Source organism: Notechis scutatus, chromosome Z (genome assembly GCF_049901735.1).
Source record: "Notechis scutatus isolate UNSWTSFEM ecotype Mainland chromosome Z, rNotScu1.2, whole genome shotgun sequence".
Classification (NCBI taxonomy): domain Eukaryota; kingdom Metazoa; phylum Chordata; class Lepidosauria; order Squamata; family Elapidae; genus Notechis; species Notechis scutatus.
The window spans coordinates 134474094-134493954 of record NC_142025.1 but is presented as its reverse complement, the minus strand read 5'-3'; the positions used below and the strand labels follow the sequence as shown (position 1 = coordinate 134493954).

Here is a 19861-nt window from a genome sequence, read left to right as displayed (position 1 = left end):
TACATGAAGGTCCAATTAAACTGATTTATTGCTACTCATGCCAACCACAGGAATCTTCTCAATAAACCTTTAGCACCTACTATGGGTTAGATAACGATCAATGGAATTGAAGGAGTTGGACTTAATAACGAGAAACAAAGATGATTAGGGGATTGGAGGCTAAAATATACAAAGAATGGTTGCAGGAATTGGGTATGTCTAGTTTAGCTAAAAGAAGGACTAAGGGTGACATGATATAGCAGTTCCAATATTTGAGGATCTGTCACAAAGAAGAGGGAGTCAAGCTATTCCCCAAAGTACCTAAAGGCAGAACAAGAAGCAATGAGTGGAAACTAATCAAGGAGAGAAGCAAACGAGAACTAAGGAGGAATTTCCTAACAGCGAGAATTAACCAGTGGAACAACTTGCCTTCAGAAGTTGTGAGTGCTGCACCACTGGAGGCTTTTAAGAAGTGACTGGACAGCCACTTGTCTGGAATGGTATATGGTCCCCTTCTTGAGTAGTGGGTTGGACTAGAAGATCTCCAAGATCCCTTTCAACTCTGTTATTCTGCTTGTGTTTATATAAGAATTCTAGGTTGATCCCTGCCAGTTCTCATACAGGATAGTTCCAACTTTCAACCTAATTATCCCACAGTTGTAGTGAGGATAAAAGATACATTGCTTATCTGTAAGTGTATGAGAAAGTGGGGTGTTCTTCCTCACAGCCTATGGGTAAAACTTCGTTAAAATATTTTGTGTGGTCAATTGACAGTTTGACCATCGTAAAACAAGGTTATGTGACTGTGACATGTGGCAAACAGTCATAAATGCAGCTGTATTGCTGAACGCCCAAAGTGCAGTCATGTGGCCGCAGGGGGACGAACAGATCCAGGTTGTAAGTTTCCTTTTTCAGATAGGCTGTAAGTTGAGGACTACCTATTAAAGTTTTGGAAGGGCAAGGAGAGAGAGACCTTGAGAGATTCCCAATCCACTATCCGTCATGGTTTTTCTGTCCTTCCCAGATGTCTGATTGTTTTAAAGTCTTTAGATCAGGGGTATCCAACCTTGGCAACTTTTAAGGCTTGTGGATTTCAACTCCCAGAATTTTCCAGCCAGCCATGGGCAGGACATTCTGGCTGGGGAATTCTGGGAAATGAAGTCCACAAGTCTTAAAGTTACCAAGGTTGGACACCCCCTGCTTTATATGATGCAATCCACACATTCTGTTCAATTGGCCAATAAATCTGTTAGCCTTCCAGTATCTTAATGGGCTGAATATACCTTAGGTTTTCTTGCCTTATCAATGGGAATGTTAATCTTCCAGAATTTGATCTACATTTGACCTTCCACGAAGGTGAGGATCTCGTGTGCCAGGTCTTCCACTCTCTGAAAGAAATAGACTGCAAGTGATTTTGTTTGTTCATTGAATTTCTAAGCTGGTTGACTGCAGAAAGCTCCAAAACAGTGCTTTTTAACCATGGCAACGTGAAGATGTGTGGACTTCAACTCCCAGAATTCCCCAGCCAGCGAGAGAATCCACACATGTTCAAGGTGCCAAGGTTGAGAGATGCTATCCTAGAATGTTACATGAGAGGTCTTCTTTCAGAATGTTGGACTAAGTCCAACTTTTATTTCAGGAATCCTTAGATCAGTTTCAACCTGCCTCATAGGAAGCTTGCAATGAGTTGGAATCTATATCATGAGGAAGGTCCTCAACTATGACAAGCAAGACATCCAGATGATCTAACTGAAACAAATTGTGGATGACAGCCATGTTTTCGTACATTAATTCAATTGTTTGGATCCACAAAACCCATTGAACTGTAAATTAACCACTAAAGGTGCAATAAATATTGAGCCACAAACTAGCCAATCGCATTGGCCTACTATGCTCTGTGCACTCATCCATAGACTCTTTTGAACTCCATGGGGAAGAGAGGATACAGATTCAATAAGTATGTACACTGATCTAGGATTCACACTTTAAAGCGTGATTTCTTGTAGTATTAATTCAAACTGCCCTTTGCTGTTGCTTAGCTGTATTTTGTGGAATGACAAAATAGAACCACAATTGAGGCCAAAATTTCTGTTGTTAAGTGAGACATTTGTTAAGTGAGTTTTGCCCCATTTTATTATCTTTTTTGCCACACTTGAATCACTGCAGTTGATGAGTTAGTAACCCCCTGGTTAAGTGAATCTGGTTTCTCCATTGACTTTGCTCGTGAGAAGGTCACAAAAGATGATCACATGATCTTGGGACACAGAAATTGTCATAAGTATGAGTCAGTTGCCAAGCATCTGAATTTTGATCCCATGATCATGGGGATGCTGCAAAGATTGTAACCATGAAAAAACAGTCATAAATCACATTTTTCAATGCTACTGTAACTTTGAACGGTCACTAAATGAACTATAGTTAAGTCGAGGACTACCTGTAACTTTTCTTTTGCACTCACGCTATAGCTTCATTAAGCATGGCAATTATAAAGCCACAAAAAAGAAGATACGTTTTATTGATTTAGGACAGAACACATCCCTAAGCAAATGTCCGTTTTAGGGCACAATGAAAGGAGAGGATAGTTTGCAGTCAGGAACTAAGATTTTAGGCACAAAAAGAATGCAAGTAGGTCAAAATTCAGCTCTTTCTGAAAACTGCCCCGGTCATTCCCACTTTTGTCTGCCTCTCCTCCTAATCTGACCCTAGTACGTTCCTAGTACATTTGCTTTCCTCCTAAGCTGTTTTGCCTTCTCCACACATTTGTGACATTTAAAAAAAAAAAAGGTGTTATCCCACAGTTGCCATCTTGGCTTTTTAAAACCCCACCCCACCTTAGGACACCCATAACCTATTTTCAGGTGGAAAAAGTTCTTGTTCCTTGGTGGTCTCTGAGCTTGGTTGTTTTCTTGAAGGCAGTTTCATTACCCAACTAGGTATCATCACCAGTGCTAAAGGGAATGGGGTTTGCACTGATAATGTTACCTAGTTGGGTAATGAAACATCTGCAAGAAAACATCCAAGCACCAAGGACCCCACAGTTCAACCCTGAGCTACAAATATTCTCCTTGATTGGTAGAAAAATTATTCCCTCCAAATTGGTTCATGCCTTCAAGCTCATATTGCAAAGGTTTTAAGAATCGGCAGGCAAGCTTCTCGGTCACGCAGGCCCTGGAGATGCCAATTTATCCCTTTGCTAGAGATTCCATTTTCACCCCAGGATCTTCCCTTGCTTCCAATTTGTCAGAAGAGGCTGAGAAGTTCTGGCCAAACGGCTCAGGAGCCAAACTAGTCCAGAAGTCTCCAGTTGGTGACCTCTACTTTATGTTTCTCTAAATCAGCTGTACACCATCTTTAGGGCTGCAGCCTGATTCTTGACCATCTTTCCCAATCCTTTTCTGCAACAAAGGAGTAAGATGGCATCTTACTTGGGTTCAGCCTTTCCCCTGGAATGACATAATGGATAAGAGAAATGTTATCTCACTGCATCTGGGTAAGTTGAGATCACCAGTTTCGGGGAATCCACCGGTCTTCCAATCCACCTTAAATCCACCTTAAATTCCAATCCACCTTAAAAGATCTTCCTCCCCCCCCTCCCTCCCTCAATTGCATCTCTCGGGGGTCCCCTGGGTGCGAGGAAGGGAAAGAGAGGAGAAAAGATCTGTGCATTTTAGAAGTGGTGGGGGGAGAAGGAGGGGGAGGCGGGTTTGGCTAGGAGATGCAGAGAAGGAAGAGAGAGAAAAACAGGCGAGGGAGGAATAAGAGAAGGGGAGCCCGAGAGGAAAAGAGGGAGAAAGAGAAGGAAGGAGGGAGAGGTCTGAAATAAGGCAAGAAGACCCCCCCCAAATAAGAAGTGGGGGAGAAAGAAGAACGACTGAGGAGGACGGCAGAGAAAAAGCTGAAAGAGGGATTGTAGAGAAGGGGGAAGGTGGAAGGAGAAGAGGAAGAGTGAGAAAGGGGGGACATAAGGGAAAAAAAGGGGGGAAACAGGTGGAGAAAATAAAAGCGAGAAGAGCAGAGGGAAGGAAAGCAGAAGGTAAGCCGGGGAAAGAAGCGGGGGCAGCGCGGAAGAAGCTAGTCCACGGGGAGGCAGGGAGAGGCGGTGGGAAAGAAAGAAAGAAAAGATAGCGACAAAGAAGTAAAGTTAAGGGCGCCTCGCGGACAGCGGCAGCGTCTCCTTCCCGCCACCCTCCGGATCCAGCGCCAGCGCCCCCAGCCGAGAAGCGGCAGTCCCGCCACTCCGGCGCCTTGGGGGAACGAAGCGGCGGAGTGGTGGGGGATCTCTTCCAGCCGCTTTCTCCGCTCCCCCCGGCGCGCAAACTCTCACGGCCGGAGCCCCTTCGCTTCCCCGGACACCACCCGAGCATCTTCCGCATTAATTGAGGTGGGCGGCGGGGGGGTAGTTGGTGGTATCCCCAGGAGAAAGGGCGGGAGGAAGAGGAGGAGGAAGATGGAGGCGTCGAGTAAAGAGACCTAGGGAGCCGGAGAGCGAGAGGGCATGGAAAGGGCAGGGGGCTTCCGAGGATGAGGGCTCGCTCGGGGGGCGCATAAGAGCCGGCCGCCAGGAAGCTCGACTTCCGTCTCTCTCTCCGGAGGCTGTGAACGGGGTCTTTGCCGCGGGATGCTGAGGAGGGGGCAGCTCCGGCTTTAAGCCCCTCTTGACCCACCAGGATGTGGACCGGACCTGGCAGGGGGCTCTGCTTCCTGGGAGCACCAGGGCTGCTGCTGTTGCTGCTGCTGAGAGCAACTTGTATGGCTGGTAAGAGAGAGAAAGGTATTGGGGGGGGCGGGGAGGAGATTAGCTTGGAATGGGTTTTTTTGGCTGGGGAGGGCGGGTGGGAGATTGAATTGTTTGTTGTAAATAGAAAGGAGGAACAAAAGGATGAAGCCAGTCCCGGTGGAATCAGGGGTAACTCTCTCACACCTCTGCCCCCCCACCCCCAATCTATATACATACACAATTTTTTTTCATTCAGATTTGGGAGCAGGTGAGTGCATCTTCCTCCCTCCTGCATAAAAAGACCCTCTCACTTATGGACACTGGTTAATCAGAGATGAAATCAATCAACTGTTCTGAGGGGAAATTATTTCTCCCTCGCATTCTTTCCGTTGCCTCTAGCTTTTCATCCATCTGCTGTATGCATCTTTTACGACACCTGATCAGCCACAGTTTAAGCTGATCCCCAGGCTAAGATCCCACCTGGGCTGCCCTGTTTCAGCCCCGGGACACGACCTGAAAAAGTAGCACCAATGGAGAGGCAAAAGTGTTTCTGAGCATGTGAAGTTTCTTTCTCCACATTTCATACTGTTGAGGAGTAGCTTTGATTTGTTCTCATTTTTGGATGTTTCCAGTGGCTGGGGGTGTAGCCTGCCAGTCCAGGTACCTTATTTCAGCATTTGCAATTTGGATTCTGGAAGGAAGGACAAAGAGAAGGAAAAGAAGTTTAGATAATCTTCATGGCAAGGAGTGGCAAACAGAGAGGAAGATCTATGCCATTTCTTTGCTCCAGTCCTCTCACCAACTGCCTTTGCTAATTTACCATTTTTTCCTTTCATTTTCCCCCTCCTCCCTCCTTTTTCTAGTGCAATTTGTTCCTGCAAAAACCTACGAGGACTGGTGGGCATACAAGGAAACACTTCATGGAAGCTTTGTGCCAGGTACAAAATTCTCCATGCCTGGATAGTGCTGGTGGAGAATGCTCCAAAGAACAAAGAGTGGCATGTCTTCCTTAGATGCCCTCTTGAGGTACCCTCATCCTAGATGTTCCTTCTAGGTCTGTGACCTCTTCATGAGGGGGACATTTTCCATGAGTTGACTTTTCTTGTGATCGAAACACGTTGAATATCCCTCATGTATAATACATGTCTTTATTTTTTTGTTACAACATCTTATTGACCAATGCACTATGAATATTGTAAAGATCCATAGCTGAATCTGAACTGGTATTTATCCTTTTGGCTGATGATTTCAAAGAGGGTTTAGCAGAAAACACTTGCTTTGAATTCAGAAATCCAGCTAAAAGATTCAAAGAATGACTGAGAAGAAAACTTATGCTGGAAACTCTGGTGTTACTTGGTTTCTTCCAACATGGTGCCATGAAGATGTGCTGGATGATCCTTTCCAAGATTCCCTGGTGGCATGGAAATTTTGGGAAATGTAGACCAGCACATTTGGATTTTATTTGGTTTGGGGACAAATGACCCAATCATTTAAAAGGATCTCCTTACATTCTTAAAGCTTGGCTAGGGGGCAGCACCAAGCCAAATTTGGCTAATTTCAAAGGGCTTAGCAGAATTGAACCTGGCTTGTATTTGCAGAGCAGACTATTAGGAAATTCTAAGGAATTTGGCTAGTCTGGAGAGGCAAAAAAAAAAAAAAAAAGCTTCCAAGATAGGTGGCCAACTACCCCAGTATTATTGTGAAGAAATAAATATGGCAGTTCCTATAAAGGCACTAGGAGTCAACCTTGACTCCAAATAATAATAATAATAATAATAATAATAATAATAATAATAATAATAATAATAATAATAATAATAATAATAATAATAATAATAATAATAATAATAATAATAATAATAATAATCCACCTTTAGCTTTACTTGCCATTACGAAGGTTAGAAGGACCAAGAAGACAGACTGTGTATCAGTTGTTTTAATATTTATATTTGTTTTGGGGGAAATGGTTCTATTTATCTAGGGATGCTTCCGTGATAATAATGCTAATGCCACTACAAGGCCTGTCACATTGACCTGCAAACCCTTAGCATCACCGCCAGAAATGACCCCTTACCCTGATCCATCTAAGCATACTTCAAACAAAAAAAGTGGGGGGGGGAGAATGGGGAATTGTCATGAAGACTATTATGGAAAGATGAAAATCTTCTGACCCGGCAGGCAATTTGATATCTGCGGACAGTCCAAAACTGAAGTGTATAGGAAATGACCAAATGAACGATGAGAGAGGGAAACAAACCAGCAGGCTGATAAAAGGAACTGGATCGCTGGTCCGTATTCTTGGTTAAGAATTTTTTACTCCTGGGATGACATTCCTAAGCCCAATTTTCAAAGTTTGCACTTTTCCATATCTCAGCCAGAACCAACACAGTCTTGCACATTGGCCCCTTTGGTAAATTCTGCACTTCCTTTGTTTAACAGGAAGGCATGTCTACCCCCTCATCAGTTGACATAAGACAGTGTGTCCAAGGACAGGCAGCATTTGGTAATAGTGGGGAATGGATGCAGGGGTGCTTGGGGGAGGGGAGAGTGACAACACATTCAATATGTTGGCCATAGTCGTGCTCAAAGCTCCTACCGCTTTTTTATTATGCTACATATGCCGTGTACTTAAAAAAAGAAGTGATATTTTTATTATATGGTGGGGGTGACCACAATATTGATTTGGGGGCTCTCTCCACATAGATTCCTTTGGGTGTCAGCGGGAATATTTCCCTTGATCAGGAATGGTCTGTTGGTTGGTTTCTCACCAACCTTCTGTTTGGAAGCATTGATGGCTTTCCTCCCTCTCCTCCCTGCTCCATCTCATTTCTCACCCAGGGTTAGATCACTTTCCTTTTCTCCTTCCCCCTCCAGGTCTCCTGGCTTCTTCCAAACTTCCAAAGATGGTGGTGGGGGAAATCAATTCCCCCCCCCCGTTTCAGTTTAGGCAGATTTAGCCCATGCAAATTTGGAGCGCATCTGCATAATTTATTCTGAGCTCAGGAGTGGGGTTTCCTCAGCGCAGAAATTTGGCACCCCTTCCCGGCAGCCCATTAGAAGGGAAGGCCAGAGGAGAACAGCTGCCTCACGGGTGACCTCTCTCTACGTCGAAGGCTGAGGACGCCTCGCAGAGTCCCAAGGGTGGTGGTGCCGACCGAGGAAGAGGGATGTTGTTGTGGTCTTCCTGTGAGGGAGGGGATGCGCTGGGGGGGAGAGCGCTACTGCGCCGCAGCTGTACACAGTGCAGAGCTAAGGTGGGGGGCTGGGCTCAGCTTGGCAACTGCAAGAGGCTGCATTAATATTTAATATCTCCCTTGCTTGTTCCAGCAATGCAGCGAACGGGAGGCAAAGAGAAGCAGTCACAGTAGATGGGTGGGTGGGTGGGTAGATGGGCTGTTGGGATGGGTTTGTGAATGTGGGGCAGAAAACCAGGGGGTTCTATTCTCCCATCCCCCCACCTGCTTGACCTGCCTGGGGGAAGGTGGCAAAAGGAAGAAGAGGCAAAGCCCTGATTGGAAGAGGGGGCGAATTAATAATTAAATGTACACATATAAGTGAGGATACAAAGATCTGCCAGAACCATCAAGGGGCTGAGGCTGAATAAAGCCAGCAAACACACATACAAAAATGAGGTATGCCTAGGAAAGACAGCCTAGAAATATAGTTTGACTAAATGACATGCATACACATTTTCTCTATTATTAAAAAAGGCATCCAGAGAGAAGGGAGTATTTGTGCAGGCACACATTTACTTCAGTGTGTACAGTTTGTGTGTATTGATTCTAATGCACCACCTGATGACAATTTGCATTCTATCAAAATAGTACAGTCTTTCCCATCCTGGTGGGTTATGGCTCCTGTGATCCTTGGGCTGGGGATGATGGACATTGCAGTTAGCACAACTGGGAGTATCCGTTTGGGACTGACTGAGGCAACCCAAGAACAGATAGAATATCATGCCTATTCAGTGATATCTCCTAAGGTAGCTCAGGAATGGTCCCTGCGAATTAGAAATACATGTTTCCTCTGCTGATTTCATATTTGCAAGTACAGGAGGGTCTTCAGGGAAATGTGGCCATTTCAGACATCACTGCCCTGTTGCTGTCCTTCAGTGCTTCAGATGTAATCGTACATTGATTTGCAACTCCATCCAGCTTCTCGTCTATATTGTGCTTTTTTATATTAGCTATGTGCACAGATGCAACCAGATGAGGAGGAAAACACTGAAGTGCTTGTAATCTTCCTTCACCCGCCCACACATACTGGAGGCTGTTTTCAAACAAATGCACACGCACGCACAAACACATGCACAGAGGTGCATTTGCTGAATGGCTCCCCTGATGCCAACACTCTCCCTTGTCTATAATTGCTCCCTAGAGAGCCAGGGATAAAAATATTTCCTTGGCTGGGAGAATATGTTTTTTTTTTTTATTGCTTGCTCTCTCTCTCTCTCTCTCTCTCTCTCTTTAGGTCCTCCGTTCTGGGGTCTTGTGAATTCAGCATGGAGCCTCTGTGCCATTGGCAAACGCCAGTCTCCTGTGGATGTCAACACAAGTCAAATGATTTTTGATCCCTTCCTCCCTCCTCTCCGACTGAGCATTGGTGGAAAGAAGGTGCGTCTGGGTCTCTAAGGTTGATGGAAAATAATTCCCAGCTCAGCCTGCCTTGTCTGAGGCTCTCCGCTAAAGGTGGAATTGGGGCATTGCCTCTCCAAGCCTTCTGGAGGGCACCAGGTTGGGGAAAGCTATACTCGCAAGCATCAGTGACCCAGGAGTGCAGCCATTATCGTAAAACAAAATGAGTTGCACTAATGGCTAATTTCTGTGGCACCTGAGTGCAAGTAACTTTACCCAGCACTGAAACCTTTGGATTCATTCCAGAGTTTCTCATATTACTTGGTGACAGAATCTGAGATCGGCCCTTTTGTTTCGCCCTCCACAGCTAAATCCCCAAGGTGATGTGCAAAGATGAATCTACTGGGAACTACCTGGGAAGATCCACTCCTTCCCAATCCCTCCCTGGGCTCAGAATTCCTAAAGATGTTTTAATCGCTCCGAGGTTCATTTCTTTGGAAGTAGGCTATGGGGAAAGAATGGCATTCCAGCAATAAAGAGGAAGTGCAGGTAGTCCCCAAGTTAGGACCATACTGAGACCAGGATTTTGATTGCTAAGCAAGGCAGTTGTTAAAGAAGTCATGCCCAATTTTGATCATCTTTTTTGCCCTGGCCGTTAAGCAAATCAATGCAGTTAAGTGAATCATGTGGTCATTAAGTGAATCTGCTGCCCCTGTTGACTTTGCTTGTTGGAAACCAGCTGAAAAGGACATAAATGACAACCACAGGATGGCAGAATGCTGCAATTGTTGTAAATATGTGCCAGTTGCCAAGCGCCCGAATTCTGATCCTGGGGATATTGCAACAGTCATAAAATGTGAGAACCGATCATAAATCTTTTTTTTTTTAAATGCCACTGTAACTTTGAATAGTCATTAAACAAATAGTTGTAAGTCAAAGACTATACATATTCTGCCATTCCTTCAAGAGCTGAAGGAAGTGTACGTAACACTCCCTCCTATTTTGCCCCACAACCCAATATGGCAGATTGGCTGAGAGAGAGGGACTGGCCCGAAGTCCCTCAGGGGCCTTTTACAGCTGAGGGAGAACTGGAAGCCCTCTCCAAGCCCAACACCTTTGATATACTCTTTTATATAACAAACCAACTGCTTGTTGTTAAACCAAGTTTGAAGAGTTTCGTAAGTCCAGTTTATTCCGGGATTGGGTTTTTGTTTTGTTTTTTGTTTTTTTGTTTGGCCTTCCACCTGCCTGGTCAGGAAAAGGAATTAACATCTTTTCTGCCCTCACCAGAATGCTGCCAATTGTTTTTGTCACATCTCACATCTGGGTCTGTTAAAAGGTCACAGTGAACCATAAACTGGGCTTGTTGGGCAGTCAAATTATCATACACATATCTATTTTATGATCTGTAACCAACCAAAGTTCAACTGTCAAGACACAAACATCACAGAAGAAAGTTGATCTGTAGAGAAAGTGCTACTTTACACGACCCTGTCCAAACAGGGTGCAAGGTGCATTAGTCAATGTGGAATAAATTTGATATTTAATAGACAACAATAATAACAAGAACAACAATAATAACTGTGTTGCTCGGAACATCGTACATTTTAAGAAGATACTTGGCTGATATCTAGGAAGCAGCAACCTGTATCAACCATTAGCACCAGTCAGGGATATTTGTGATTCATTTTTAAATGTTCAGTTGACTGGGTTTCATGTTTAATGAATAAAATGATGATGATGATGATGATATTGACGATGATGTTGTTGTGTTCCAAATGATGATCTGTTTGTATTCGAAAGTCCCACAAGATCTTCACCTTCTCAAAGTTGTCAAAAATGAGAAAGTGAAGATTTTGTGGGACTTTCGAATACAGACAGATCGTCATTTGAAACACAACAAGCCAGATATCACAGATGTTGAAAACTGAAGAGTACAATTTATTGATATCACTGTACCAGGAAAGGCCAGAGTAGAAGAAAAAGAACTGGGGAAAAAATCACGAGATATTGTGACCTGGCCATTGAAACTATGCGATTATGGATGAAACATATAACAGTAATACTCGTTGTCATTGGGGCACTTGATACCATGTCCAAGAATTTTATAAAGTACATCAAGAAATTGCAACTTCATACAATAATACCAGTGGAAGTGCAAAAAACTGCACTACTTGGAACATAGTACTTGGCTGATTTCTAGGATTCTGGCAGCATCCCATATCAACCATTAGTGCCAGTCAATAATATTTGTGATATATTTTTAAATGTTCAGTTGACTAAGTTTCATGTTTAATTAATAAAAAACGTAGTAATAGTAGTAGTAGGAGCAGCAGTAGCAGTAGTAGTAGTAGTACCGGTAATAATAATAATGGATCCATTCCATTTCCAATAGGCACTAGTTCCCTCTCTCCCACACCCAACCCCTGCCACCAACAGCACTATGGAGGACTGTTCAGTCATATCCCTCATTAATCTCTGGAATATGGAGGAAATGAGGGTCAGGTTATAGCTAAGTCTCTTCTTCAGTCCATAGGCTGGCAGGGCTCTATGGTCATCAAGAAACCCTGGAAAATGAAGCAGCAGAAATTATGGCTGAAGTGCAGGTGGTAGAAAACAAGAAAACGAGTGGAACCAAACATAACACTACACATAGTGATAACAGTGGCACAATGGAAGGGTCTACGACAGTTCGCCATAGCCAACTTGCCGCGGGATAAGTGTTACACTAATATAGAAGAAAAAGATGAATAGAATCATTAAAGAAAGGATGCCAAAAGAGGGAATAAATAAAATGCGAATGATAAAAAATTAAATAATTTTTAAATTATTTTAAATAATTAAATTGAATTGTCCGCAGCGAGTTGTCCTGTGGCAAGTTGGCCATGGTGAGTTGTCCCATTCGGCAGTGGAATGCCTTAAACTGGTCCTCTTGAAGGTAACCTGTACCCTTCAGGGACAGAATGGGACTGAAGATGTCCTCTGGGAGTGCCACGACAAGTGTGCCAAACATTTCACTGAAAAAGTCAGCTCACGCTCATTCCACTTCGGTAGAAGACATGGTCTTCAAGTTGATCTGGAAGACTTTTCAGCTTTGCAGATTGAGGCTGAAGTCTGACCAGCCACAGATTGAATTGTTACTTTACTTGGCTTCTTCAGACTGTTAGAAGTGGAATAAGCAATTGGATTTGGAAGACGGTTGATGTCCCTGAGGAAGAAGGTGATGCCTTCTTCCTTGAAATAGGTGGTGATAATGCTCACTTTTTATCCAGCACTGATAAAGACCTTCTCTCCCAAACATCGATATTTCCTTTTTAGGAAAAGTTTTATAGGCGATGCTTACATGGCAGCTGCAGGCGATTCTGGAAGGAGCACATCATTCTGGATACCCTGTATGTGATATGGAAACAGCCTCTCTTGTCGCTCTTTGTGTTCTGCAGATTAGTGGAACCATGTACAACACAGGCCGGCATGTCTCTTTTCGTCCAGATCCGGTACAACTGGTTAATGTTTCAGGAGGACCTCTGCCGTATAGTCACCGGCTCCAAGAAATAAGACTGCATTTTGGCAGTGAAGATGGATTTGGCTCAGAACACTGGATAGATGGTGACAGCTTTTCTGCTGAGGTGAATACAATTCTTGGTTCAAACAGGATTAACACCACTGAAGATGTCCTTTGTAGATTTACTTAAGGTTTCATCAGGGATGTTGATGGGAGGGTGAGGTTGATCAAAATCTGCAAGAAGGAAAGAGTAGCAAGAAAGAGAGAGAGAGAGACGGAGAGAGACCTAAAAACATTCCTTTTTTACATTGGCCACTCTAGGACTTTGCTTCTCTGTTGGGAGCAAGAAGAGACGGTAACTTACCTCCTGATAGTCCTCTTTTTTTTTTTTTTTTTTTTTTGCGTGACTCAGCTGCTGAGGAAGAGTTAGTTTAGTTTGTAACAACCTCAGGGCTTTCTTGGGCTAAAATTAATCTCCCATAGCTCTGCAGTTGACTGCATTGTAGTGTTCAGCTACCCATTAGCCTCAGTCATTTAAATAAATTATGCAAACAGGACCAGTGTATACATACTAGCACTGAGATTAAAAATTAGTTTCGCTTGTATTAGAATGCAAATTTATCTCACATTTTTGGGTAAGCAATACTACACATCAACTCAGAATTATTGTTGGACTTAGCTGCACGTGGTTTGTTCCTCTTGTTCCTTGTCTTCATCTAATGAGAAGTTTTAATACCAGACCATGATAGTACAAAAATGCACTACATTAGGAAGAATTGTTTGCAGTAACTGTAAATAAAAATGAATGTTTCAAGAAGTATGAATTAAGAGAAGAGATACAAATTTTGGAATGAATTTTAAACAGTTCTGAAACTTAATGAATTGAATTGGTAGATCTGGAGAAACGAGAAAGTATTTGTTTATTTATTTACTTAATTATTTATTAAACAATTTTATATGACTGGCCAACTCATACACAGGTGACTTTGGGTGGCTCACAACATTAAAAATTCACAACATAAAAACCCACAAAACCCCACCCCACCTAATACATCAGCAACACAATCAAATCAACCTGATGGACTTTATCTCCATTTGTGGTGTCCAGTCCCCTGACAAAACCACTTCTTCAGGGCCTTTTGGAAAAGCAACAGGTTGGGGGCAAATCATACCTGGGGGAGAATGAGGGTCCACCACCAAGAAGGCCCTTTTTTGTAGACTCACCAGATGTACATTTCTACTACAGTAGATGGGGCCTAAAGCACAGCCTGACTTCCCATCCCAGTAAGCTGGCTGGATCTGATAGGGGAAAGGCAGTCCTTCAAATAACCTGGCTCCAAAGCCATGTGTAATATTTTTACTATGTAAAACTGAACTGGAAAGAATCCCTTTTTCCTCTTGCCTTTCCCTTAGGTGCAGTTGATCCACTACAACCAAGAACTCTACCCCAATATTTCAGAGGCTTCACGCAATCCCAATGGTTTAGCTGTCATTTCTATCTTTGCCAATGTAAGTATCTTGCTGTGGCTGCTAGGGGACGCCAGATGGGACTTGAATAGGCAAGATGGGTGGGAAGTTAAGCAGCAAACAGCAATACCTTGGATGTATTTCCATTTGCAGATTGGACCAAATCCTAACTCTTTCCTGACCAGGCTGCTAAACCGAGAAACAATTACCCGGATCTCCTATAAAAGTAAGTGGAACAAGTATGACAGATGTGGATTATATAAGGAAGTTGTTTGCAAAGGGTAGCTGAGGATTCAAAAATTAAATTTTTAAGACTGAAGGGGACTGAGTGAGAATTAATACAACATACAAGTTTCTCTTGAAATATTCATGTTAGCAAAGCTTGACTGTGTCCAGTAACTTGTTTACCTTTGGCAAAAGATTCAGGGAGGATATGACTGTTGTATATGACAGCATGAATGTTTTGAATACGTGCTTCATTAGTATTTACTTATTTATTTAGCATATGGCATATTATTCATGGACTTGCAGTATATATTAACATTTTGCCTAAATTTAAAAAAACACACACAATAAATCATGAATGTTAAAAAGATCTATATTCAGATACCAATGTCTAACTGATTCATTAGTTTCTTGGAAGTATTCAGAAAGTTCACAATCGGTAACTAAATGGATCTCACCAGTTCTGCCTACGTTGTTAAGGTAGCCATAATACCTATTTCAACAGATGACGCTTATCTTCTACACGACCTGAGCCTTGAAGACCTTTATCCAGAGACATTTGGTTTTATCACTTACCAAGGATCCATGTCAACCCCGCCATGCTATGAAACCGCTACCTGGATTCTCATTGACCGTCCCATCAATATTACCTCCGTTCAGGTAGGTCTCTAGGGCAAATTCTCTTTAATTCTCTCTTTTTGTCAGTCCCCAAAGCCTACCTTCCCCTGCCCCCTTTGACCCCCATTTGCTGTCCTGGTGTCCTCCATCATTCCTGAACACTTGTTTCCCAACCCTCTGTTCTTCAGATTCACTCCCTTCGTCTTCTCAGTCAGAACCTCCCTTCTCAAATTTTCCGGAGCATGAGTGACAACTCGAGACCTCTCCAGCCCCTTTTACACCGAAGCCTTCGGGGCAACCGAGACCCACGGCGCCCCACTAAACGTTGCAAAGGAGCCTCCTACAGGCTACATGGTATGCGACCCAGGAATTCCATGTTAAGACTTCTTCCGCTACACTCCCATTCCACTTCTTTATCCCTCTTCTTTTTTAAGTTTTCCTAAAAGTTTCTCAAAGTGGAAGATCTTTTTCCTTTGTACCCTCTCGAGTCCCTTATTTGGTTGAGTTGTAGGGACTAATGCAAGATAAGTGGGGAGTTTCAGAGCTGAGCAAGGCCTAAACCTGAATCTCCCTTTCCTCCACTAGCTTTCATACAAATAGAACCACTGTTTTTGGGCTGCACATATTCAGATGATAGAAAACAGATGCAAAAACTCTTGGCACTTTAGTACCACCTAATGATCATCCATATGTTTGCAGTCCAGATCTTGAGCTATAACAGGGATTGCCAACCTTTTAGACCTCAAGGTCCACCAAACTCATAATTTTAAACCCTGTGGATCACTAATATGAATTTTGACTGACGGTGGCTTGCTGACATTGGTGAGAAAGTCAGTCCCATATTCCAGAGCTGCGGTAGTCACAGGACTGGCCCTTTGGTCATCCCAGAGCAGCTGTTCCTCCACCCAGATGCACGGACCTGTCATGGACTGGAGGAGCTTCTCTGGGATGACCAAAGGGCCAGTCTTGTGACCAGCAGGTGGGCAGGCCATGTGGTCGGTGCAGCCTAGTGTTCACACACACACAAGGTGGAAGTACTTTGGAGAGGACCACCAACATTTTCTCATCGACCACCCGTGGTCCCTGGCCCACCACTTGGCGACCACTGAGCTATAACATTATAGGGTGTGGCTTGAAATGTATAAGCTAGACTGCTGCTCTCAGATGTCACCAGCAACGTTGTCACCTTGAACAGACAATCCAATTGGCTTATAACTGGGAAGGGGGGAGTCTATTTTGTCCTTTATCTGGGGAAGTAAAATGGTTTATCCCAACCTGAAGATAAGAACAATTGGGAAATAATTTGTGGGCCCCCTGTAGCATAGAATTTTTGATGACTCTGCCCCATCAAGAGCTAAACCTGTCAGATTTTGTGAGACCAATGACAACCAGGTTTAATACGTATCATTCTGTCCTGCTTGTCAAGAGCAAGGAAGGACATAATATATACAATATTTATTTGTTTGTTTATTTATTTGTACAATTTATTGGCCTCCCATCTTACCATTGGGTAACTCTGGCGGAATGGGGCAACTCAACACAGCCAACTCACCACTGTCAGTTCACCATGGCCATCTCGCTGTGGGACATTCACGTTTCATTCTGTCCCTCCTTTGGCATCCTTTCTTTAATGATTCTATTCCACTATTTCTCCAATATCAGTGTAACTCTTGTCCCGTGGCGAGTTGTGCCATGGAGAATTGGCCATGGAGAATTGTCCCATGGGGAGGCGGCTGTGGAAAGTTGGCTGTGATGATTTGTTATAGACACAACTGTAGGTGGCTTGCAGTTATGTACAAGTTAAAACATAAAAAGTTAAAAACAAACCTAAAAACCTGGGGTGGGTGGGAGCCGACAGGTGGGGGATGGGATCTGCTATTACTCAATCAACCACTTCTATTGCGCTGTTTCCTCACTGGGGGGCACCAAGCCAAACTGGCAAAACCATGTCTTTAGGCCCTTATGAAAAGGTAGAAGGGTTGGGGCCAACCTCTCATCCAGGTTGAGGGGTAAAATATTCCAGAGGGCAGGAGCAACAGCAGACAAAGCCCTCCTCCTGGACCCCGCCAGCCGGAATTATCAAGCTGATGGGACCCACAGCATTCCTCCTCTGCTGGAACAAGTGGGACGGGACAATCCCAGTGGGGTGAGACGGTCTCTCAAGCAACCTGGACCCATCCTATGAAGAGCTATCCTCCTCTATCCACCTTGAGCCCACCAGGTGGATCTCCACCCACCTATCAAAAGCATCATTCTCCAACCTCAAGAAAGGGGCAAGGGGCAATTGGCCACCTACTTTCTGCACTTCATTTCATTGTAGGCCAACACACACGTTTAGTGTGTTCTGTGCCAAGCACAACTCCATTTTTCCAGTCATTAATCATTATCCTCCATGTCCATTTCAACCTAGGCTGCCCTACTGGGAAAGAACATTTGGAGTTTTTTGTCTATTTTTCTTTAACTTATTCACATTCTTTTCTCTTTTTTCCTTTTTAAATCAGCCTAACGAATATGACCCAAAATGGGAAAATGACAGAAAGACAGGAGGCTGGTAGGAGAACAGGAGAGGCCGCAAGAAGGCTGTGTATATATGGTTGCACTCGTGGGAGCAAGCACGGCAAGGAAACAAACAGATCTTAAATTTCTTGACAACTGTAAAAAAAAAAAGAGGAAGAAAGGCCAATTTCCCGCCTCCTTCCTTTTCCCAGTATGGATGTATGTCCTATTTTTCATGGACTAAAAGACCATGATGTTTTGGGCTTGCTAAAGTTTCCCTGTCGTGCTTCCAAGACCTAGCAGAAGGCATCTCTTTGGATTGAGTGCAAAGGCTTGGGTGAAATTATGCAAAGTTTGTCAGTTTTCCTTTCTCATTTAAGCCAGAGCAAGAATAGTGAAAGGGATGAACCAGTGAGATGTTCATTTCAGGAAGCAACAATTGTTCTGTGGAGGCAATTAGAGTAGATGTTACTGGTAGTCCTTGACTTACCATCACAACTGAGCCTAACATTTCTATTGCTAAGTGAGAGACATTTGTTAAGTGAATTTTGTCCCACTTTACGATCTTTCTTGCCACGGTTGTTAAGTGGATCACTGCAGTTGTTAAGTTAATGATGCAATTGTTAAGTGAATCTGGTTTACTCGTTGACTTTGCTTGTCAGAAGGTCACAAAACATGATCACACAACCCTGGGACACCACAACCGTTGCCAAGCCTCTGAATTTTCATCATGTGGTCGTGGAGATGCTGCAATGGTTGTAAGTGGGAAAAATAGCTTTAAGTTATTTTTTTTCCAGTGCTGTTGTAACTTTTGAAAGGGTATTACACAAACTGTTGTAAGTTGAGGACTACTTTTACACTCTGAAGAAGATAACTTTGAAAAAGTCAAACTTATCAACCAATAAGTCAGAGTTACCTTTTTCTTTGATATTATTAGGCTGCTTTCATACAACCTATTAAGTCTTCAACATTGCTTAACACTACAGAGATATTGAGTTGCTCTGATAAAGAAGCTCATTCGGAATATTGTGTTGTCCTGGTCACCCAATACATAAATATGGTGTTTTTCAACCTTAGCAACTTGAAGACTTGTGGACTTCAACTCCCAGAATTCCCCAGCCAGCTCCCAGAATTCCCCAGCCAGCTCCCAGAATTCCCCAGCTACACTAAGACTATGACTAAAAAAGGCTTGGATAGTTTGCAGCGCAACAAGCTGGGATAAACCCAATTGTAGTCTTAATGCAGCAGTTCGCAACTTGTCTGACAACTTAAAGATGTGTGGACTTCAACTCCCAAAAGTTTGTGTTTTCTGAATAACACACAAATAAGTCATTCTTCCAGCCTCTTCAGAGGTCAGAACAGTTAGCTTGAGGATTGGGATGGGACTGGGCTAGGTTTTGGTTACTAACATAAATAAAAGGCCCTCCTGCTTGTGTCTTCTGAAAAACGATTCTCAAAATCTGCTTATTTATTTGTTTGTTTGGTTGATTGATTTGTCAATCGCTTACAAAATAATAGGTATAAGTATAAACATGAGTAAGAATACAGAAAATAGGTATGATTAAATGGGGACAATAGGACAGGGACGGGAGGCACAATGATGCACTTATGTACTCCCCTTACTTATGCACTTGTATACTCCCCTCTTAGGAATGGGGTGAGGTCAATAATGGATAGTTTGAGGTTAAAGGAGTGGGGGTTTGAGGATGTAACTACAGAGTCAGTTAGTGGATTCCAGGCATTGACCACTCTGTTGCTGAAGTCGTACTTTCTGCAATCAAGTTTGGAGCAGTTAACATTGAGTTTGTATCTGTTGTGTGCTCTTGTATTGTTGCGGTTGAAGCTGAAGTAATCATTGACTGGTAGGACCTTGTAGTAGATAATTTTGTGTACTACGCTTAAGTCCAACCATAGGCGGCGTAGTTCAAGATTGTCCAAGCCCAAAATTTCAAGTCTGATGAAATAGGGTATTCTGTTGCAAGCGGAGGAGTGTAGTACTCTTCTCGTGAAATACTTCTGGACTTGCTCAACTGATTCGCATTTTTGCAAGGCAGCATAAACCTGTGAAATGGCAGGAGAGGCCCAGCAGAGGTTAAACGCATTTAATGTAATTTGAGCCGTCTTTGTAATAGAAATTATGCACCTACAAAATTTGAAAGGAGCAACTTAGGCCGCTCAGTCCATGCTCCTGCTTTGTGGGAGAATGAAAATTAAAGTGACCCTGACAGATGAGCAAGAAAATTATTTCCCAAGATTGGGGCAGGCAGCAGGAAAGATTAGCCC

At 43.3% G+C, this 19861-nt stretch overlaps 2 protein-coding genes across 4 annotated transcripts in view; one reads left to right on the top strand and one right to left on the bottom strand.

Moving 5' to 3' along the window:
• The first annotated feature begins 3689 nt into the window (after nucleotides 1–3689).
• The window catches only part of CA11 (carbonic anhydrase 11 (inactive)), a 17237-nt gene continuing 1065 nt past the window's right edge, over nucleotides 3690–19861 (top strand). Inside the window, exons 1-9 of one of the 3 annotated variants that reach the window (XM_087948167.1) lie at nucleotides 3690–4012; nucleotides 4647–4735; nucleotides 5560–5634; nucleotides 9167–9309; nucleotides 12711–12896; nucleotides 14186–14281; nucleotides 14393–14465; nucleotides 14970–15124; nucleotides 15271–15436. In XM_087948167.1, coding sequence (XP_087804293.1) covers nucleotides 4648–4735; nucleotides 5560–5634; nucleotides 9167–9309; nucleotides 12711–12896; nucleotides 14186–14281; nucleotides 14393–14465; nucleotides 14970–15124; nucleotides 15271–15436 — 982 coding nt within the window. In that variant the 5' untranslated portion in view covers nucleotides 3690–4012; nucleotide 4647. Of the gene's footprint in view, nucleotides 4013–4505; nucleotides 4736–5559; nucleotides 5635–9166; nucleotides 9310–12710; nucleotides 12897–14185; nucleotides 14282–14392; nucleotides 14466–14969; nucleotides 15125–15270; nucleotides 15437–19861 lie in introns of those variants that run through there. The other 2 variants (XM_087948166.1, XM_087948168.1) reach the window with 2 other exon arrangements.
• The window catches only part of SULT2B1 (sulfotransferase family 2B member 1), an 18952-nt gene continuing 18607 nt past the window's right edge, over nucleotides 19517–19861 (bottom strand). The window contains exon 8 of the mRNA XM_087948170.1: nucleotides 19517–19639. The gene's annotated coding sequence lies outside the window, so the exon portion shown is untranslated. The remainder of the gene's footprint in view (nucleotides 19640–19861) is intronic.